The 6186-nt window shown below is 39.3% G+C and overlaps 1 protein-coding gene across 1 annotated transcript; it reads right to left on the bottom strand.

Moving 5' to 3' along the window:
- Nucleotides 1-3759: 3759 nt before the first annotated feature.
- LOC143556931 (fatty acid elongase 3-like) lies at nucleotides 3760-5397 on the bottom strand. Its single transcript, XM_077046135.1, has 2 exons — nucleotides 4775-5397; nucleotides 3760-4330 (listed from the first exon to the last, which is right to left on the bottom strand). Exons 1-2 carry the CDS (start codon nucleotides 5218-5220, stop codon nucleotides 3841-3843), a joined length of 936 nt encoding a protein of 311 aa, XP_076902250.1. The 5' UTR covers nucleotides 5221-5397; the 3' UTR covers nucleotides 3760-3840.
- Nucleotides 5398-6186: the final 789 nt, after the last annotated feature.

Here is a 6186-nt window from a genome sequence, read left to right as displayed (position 1 = left end):
GAGGAGTTCAATTTGAGGGTCACGAAGGCGTTTGAGGCATTCCATCAGCTCAACCGCACGTTTTGCTCTTTTGAGGGCCAAGCCACCAATAACCTCGTCGTTTCTACTGACAGCACCACCCAAAAGTTTCACACCATGCACCGGCCTACCAATCTCCCGTGGAAATAAACCCTCTTGAGTCTTCTCCCCATCACATGTAGGCCAAAAAACTTCAGTTTTTTTGATGTTGAGAAGGAGGCCCAAAGAGGGGCCCTCCACTCTGATGATGTCTAAAGCCTTGGCAACCTGAGTAGCGTCTCCAATAAGGGTCCCATCATCCAGGTACCAGGCGTGAAAAAGAAGCTTACAGCGATCTCTGATCCAGTGGACAAGGGGGTGTAAAACAAGGGCAAACAGGAGAGGCCCTAAGGGATCCCCTTGCTGAACCCCTGTGGAAGACCAAATATTATCATTTCCCACATAAAGCCTAGCTGGCTGCCCGTATAAAAAATCAACCCAAGCAGAGATGGATGGACACATTTTCCTTACCTCATTTAAAAGAGCAGTTCTATACACAAGGTTAAAGGCATTCGAAAAATCGACGGTAAGCATAGCCAACGACCCGTCTCGGTGGTGCGCATTTACAAACCTATTCGCACCATGAAGAACTACATCAGCCCCGTTTGGAACCCCGACCCCAAACTGAAAGTCGCCAAGGTATTTGGCCATATCCTTCCCCACCCCCTTCATAGCCACCTTGGAGACTACTCTCCTCCAGATTGAACCCACTGCAATAGGTTTAATCCCATTATCGGGCTTGAGAAGAGGTGTAAGGGGAGCAGATGCAACGATCCCCGCCAAACTCCTAGGGCACCCACCCCTCAAACATAAGTTAACCATAGCTGCAGTCGCCCTAAGCAGACTAGCCGCAATCACGGACCCTTCTCCACAAAGGGCGTCCAAAAGGTGCTGAGCCCTCAAACCATCTCTCCCACACGACGTCCCTTTAGGAAAGGATTTGATGCACACCAGTACACTGTCAGTCTCTGCTACAAGGGGAGGCTCTGCTGGTAAGAAAGCGGGCATGGTAGGGGGAGGCATACACGGGTGTTTATCCTCGAGAGCCCTCAAAGTTTTCTTATCAAGTGGTGCGACCCCAGAAGAACATAGAACCTTAACTGCAACGGTAAAATGACCATCGACAACCTTACGTAAGCATTGCTTGACGTTAGAACCCCTATCCTCACTTTTTTTATCAGACACTTTCTTAAAACCGTTTGGGCCCTCCATCGCAGGTTGAGCAAACAAAGACTGAATGAGAGTGCCAAACCCCTCACGGTCCCCCCATTGGGCTAGCGCCCGCTGTATACTGAGGCATTGACCGGTTTTCCTGTTGCCCGACCTCTTATCCTGGCGGCTGACTGGCGTAAACACACGCAGCGTACACCGAGGTAAAAGTAGCAGATGAATCCATGCATCAACCGAATCAGGCATACTACGAATCATAATTTATAAATCAAATCACACTGACATCCATAGATATGTTCAAGTGCATTTGTTTAGTTAAAATGTTTAATACACTTCCCAGAAAATAAAAGTAACTTTTATATAAGAAACTAAGAAACTTTATAGTTTTTAAAAGTGGTAAGAGGTGAAGTGGCACTCATGGATACTACTCATGTCGGTGTTAATCGTGTACTGATATTTTATTTCTACTCTTAATTACTCAAAAATCATAAAACAACTGAGAGCATTTACCTATAAGTACCCAGAACTTTATTAGTTCATTTTAGTTCTTCAATGGTCAACAATAAATCAATTTTATATAGTAAACATTTGTCATTGAATAAAGTCACACACCCTACCCATATGAACTCTTCATCCTCTCTAACACATGGATATCATAAACTAAACCTGTTGGCTAAAAATTCAGCCACAAAACCATAGAGTCCATGACACCTATTTCAGCTATCGAAGAGTACACATAAACGGGAATTTTTTTGTTATTTTTTTTAAGTCTATACCATGTTTTGTTTTACGACAATATTTTGAAATGGAACCGATCGGTTAGTCTGATCAGATGGGTTAATTGTTAAACAAAGGACCGCGTATGTTACCAAATTGGGTACCAGCAAACGAGCCGGACATGTGAAAACAAAGTTTGATATAACCGGTTCTACTAAAGCAGACTAAGTGACTGAAATCTGGACAAAGTCACAAAGGAGTATAGACTTGTAAGTTGCCATATATTCTTGCCGAGGTGAGAGAAACAAAAATATTTAACAAATGAAACAACATAGTGAAATAGTGAAGCAAAAGAATGAGTATTCATCCTTTTCAGGAGACACTTGTGCATGAATTGTAGAATCTTTCTGGCCTATATTTTTGTACCTTTACATAAAGTTCACATATTTTTATGAAACTGAAACTTTCTTGGGTATAAAACCGAAACCGACCAAACTACTGGCTTCAGAGTGAAAGATGCGCATCAAAGTTTGTGTGGCCCACTAATATGATTGAAAAAAAAATGGTTTAATGGGTGGTGTGACTAGTGTCCGATGTGCTTCATGTGTTTGTCGAGCCATTACGAATTTTGTGTTTCTAACTTATGCAAACAGGAACTCAAACAAACCATTGGAACCGACTAGTCAAGCAGACTTAACCAACCCGACCGGCTTGTTTAGTATTTCTCAAAATTATGATTAGTGGTTTGTCCTTAAAACCAATTGAAGTAGACCGCAAACACCCTATTCTTAAACACACACATACACCCCTTGAGCCTCTCAGTAAAAATATTGTTCATCAGTTTGTGCGATCTCTATCTGACACGTGTATTTGTGACTGACGTTATCTCTTCTCTGTTTCACAAATCGTCCCTTTCTCTTTGTATTATATGCATTTCATCAAAGAGGTCTCTTTGTCTCTATAGTTATCCTGCGCCGGTGTGTTGATTCTGTCTCCAGCTGGGCATATCGTTGCAGGCTTTGTTGAAAGTCTGGTGGCCCGTGGCCGGATTTTGATTAACTACGAGTCAACCACCGCACTGTTATCCATTAAAAAAAATTAATTGTAACACACAATACTAATATAATCCGTACAACTTTGACTCTTTAAAGACTCAATAATATGGATATGCTCTTAACTTCTAATTTGATATATGTATTTAAATACATGTAACAACTTTATATTATTATACAATTTCCCACTAACTATGATATATGTGTTATTTTTTATTTTTAGTTTTGTTGTACCCCTAACCACCACCGCCAAAACCAAAAATGAAAACAAAAGAAAACACATTGAAACGCATTTATTCTCTTTATTTGACATTATGAACAAATTATACAGATATTAACCTACCAATCTATCATTGACTTCAACTATCATCAACCACCACCATGCTCACATCTAACTTTTAACTTCTATTTATAGTAAAATCATACTCATGGGCTCATGGCCGTTCATCAAATTGGACTTGAGTCACTTGAGCTCGCAACACACAAACCAGCTTGACTTGTAATCCTTATCTAGTCACAACGCATCCGTCACGTTTATAACTCTAATATCACTACAAGTTTGAGTCTTTACAACATGGATATACGCTTAACTTCCAATTTAACATTATTTAAGTACATGTACATGTAACAACATTATATTATCAATACACTTTCCCATTAATTATACATATAAATACATATAAATATAATTTTCATCATCAATGAGCGATTTATTTCGTTTCCTTTTCCTTTTCTTTCATACATACATCTTTTGTAATTTGTTATACCACCACCGCCCACAAAATAGAAAAAACTAAAGTTAAAAACTAAAAAAATACAAAATTCAAGAAGCGGGCCACACCTCTCAAATATCTTTGTCTTTACTCTCGCCACAACCAATACTATCAGTTCCCATACTGGCAGAAACTCCGTTACTTTTTCCGTCCACATCATCACGGCAATCCGACGTTGACTTTGACTTTGGCTTATTCCGTCCTCTGAGATGACTATTCACATAAAAATTTACGAACAGCATCAAGATGGCAGCATTGAGGACTGAATTAATGCCCCACGCGCCAATTCCGTTGCAACCACCTTTCTTAACATGGAGTAGAAGCACGCCCACGTGGCAGATGACGTTGCACCCGAGCAGAACCATCTGGCAGTTGATCACGAACGGGAAGCACGCGCTCCGGAGACCGATCGCTGTCCAGAACCGGTACCCGTACACGATCGAGTATATAGAGGTTGTTAACAAAATCCCTAATATTTGAAATGATTGCGAGAATTCGAGCCAAAGGAACGACATGAGGATCAGGATCGAGTGGTTGAAGAGACGGAAGAACGAGAGGTTCCTAAAATATTAATAAAAACAATCTGATCAAATATATATAAAAATATACACATATATAAAATACAGGGAAACGTAATTATAGTTATCTCCAGAATACAATAACCAGTGCTAGTGGGATTATTAGATTGCAATATATATGTAATGTAATTTAATTTTATGTATAATTTTTTTTAATATTTTATCCTTTTTGACCGAATAGTAATTAATTTAAGGCTAATTGCCGACAAGCCGTTTTTTAATCTTAAGTTGTCTATGGACTTGAACCCAGAACCTCAAAACACAGGTATTTTAAAGGCATTGTTTATCCGAACGGCCACAAACACCATTGATACTTCCTAGCAATTAATCAACGCTTAGACTCGATTTACAAAACCATGATAGCAACAACATAATACTCAAAAAAACTATAATGCTATATTCTATAATATTCTATAATATTAGTTACCGTCTCCGAAGCACGGCAAAGAACGTCCGGAGCGTGTGGAGGAAGCGCGTCAAGTAAAAAATATAGGACCAGAAGAAAACCCTACCGGAGGGGCGCGTGCCAAGCGGAAAACACAAAAACCACTGAAACGGTGTGGTATTGGTCCGTCGCCAGAACCAGCGGGTATCCCTGATCTCTGCAGCAGCGGAGAAGAGGATACCGGTGAATATGGTGAGCGAGATAAGGGCCATGGAGAGAGAATGAAGGGCGGGGATGGGGCCCAGGGGGACAGGGCGGCGGCGGTAGTAAAGGAGGAGGTGGAGGACGAGGGAGAGGAGGATGTAGATGAGGATGGAGGTGAAGAGGAATGACCACGTGGAGCCCCATGATTGGGTGTGGCTCCACCTGAAATTCACAATCTCCGGGTGTTCCGATAAATAGTAGATGATGAATGTTTTGGGGGTCATCGTGACCCGTCGTCGGAACACCGATCGGCTGGTAGGTGCTGATCGCCGGTCGGTCAAGAACCACGTAAAGAGAGAACAAGGGTTTGTTAGGTTGGTTTGTGGATTGGAGATGGGTTACGACGTACGCGTCTGGAACAAAACATGTATTTGACTGGTTGGTATTTATTTGGGTGGTTTGAAATTTATATATCATAAGCTACCGATATTTTGAGGTAAATTATTGTTACTTATCTATAATCTATCTATAATATATATAAACGAAAACCCAAAAATCATACGTGTCGCGATGTGGTCGCTCCCCATTTTTATGGAAGCCATCAGGTTGCTTTATTCTTAAATAAAGGCTTTAGATGCATTTGACCCAAATTCATAAGTATGGGTCTCACCAAACCCAGATAGCCCTTAAACGGGTTATAACATCTCATTATATTAAAAATTAATCTCATCAAATATTTTATATGAAAAATCCTATAAAATAGGAATATACTAAAAATTAATATATATTTAAAAAAATATTATTTATAATTAACAAAACAATTCTATAATAAAAAAAATAAGTGTCATGGGTCTCACTAAATCCATAAAACTTTTAAATCGCGTATAACATCTCATTTATTTGTGAAACCCTTTTGTCATCAACTCCTAAGTATATTATTAACTTTATTACAATAAATAAAACTAAAATCCAAAAAATATATATAAATATTATAAACGAATAATGTAAAGCAACACATGAGGATGCAAATAATTTGCAATACATGTTGCACGCAAATAAAAAGGATAAAAAACTATATAACTAAGAATCTTAATCTTAAATATATATAAACGAATTCCTTAAATGCTCTCTGATTGCTTTATACATGTCTCTCAAGTTATTTATAAATGGAGACTTCTCATGCATTTTAACCGAATTCACGGGTATGGGTCTCACTAAACCCAGATAACTTTAAACGCGTTATAACATCA

The sequence above is a fragment of the Bidens hawaiensis genome, unplaced genomic scaffold (assembly GCF_021521415.1).
Source record: "Bidens hawaiensis isolate Kalapana, Puna unplaced genomic scaffold, B.hawaiensis_p1.1 tig00018757_1, whole genome shotgun sequence".
Taxonomy (NCBI): Eukaryota; Viridiplantae; Streptophyta; class Magnoliopsida; order Asterales; family Asteraceae; genus Bidens; species Bidens hawaiensis.
This window is presented reverse-complemented; position numbering and strand designations above follow the sequence as displayed.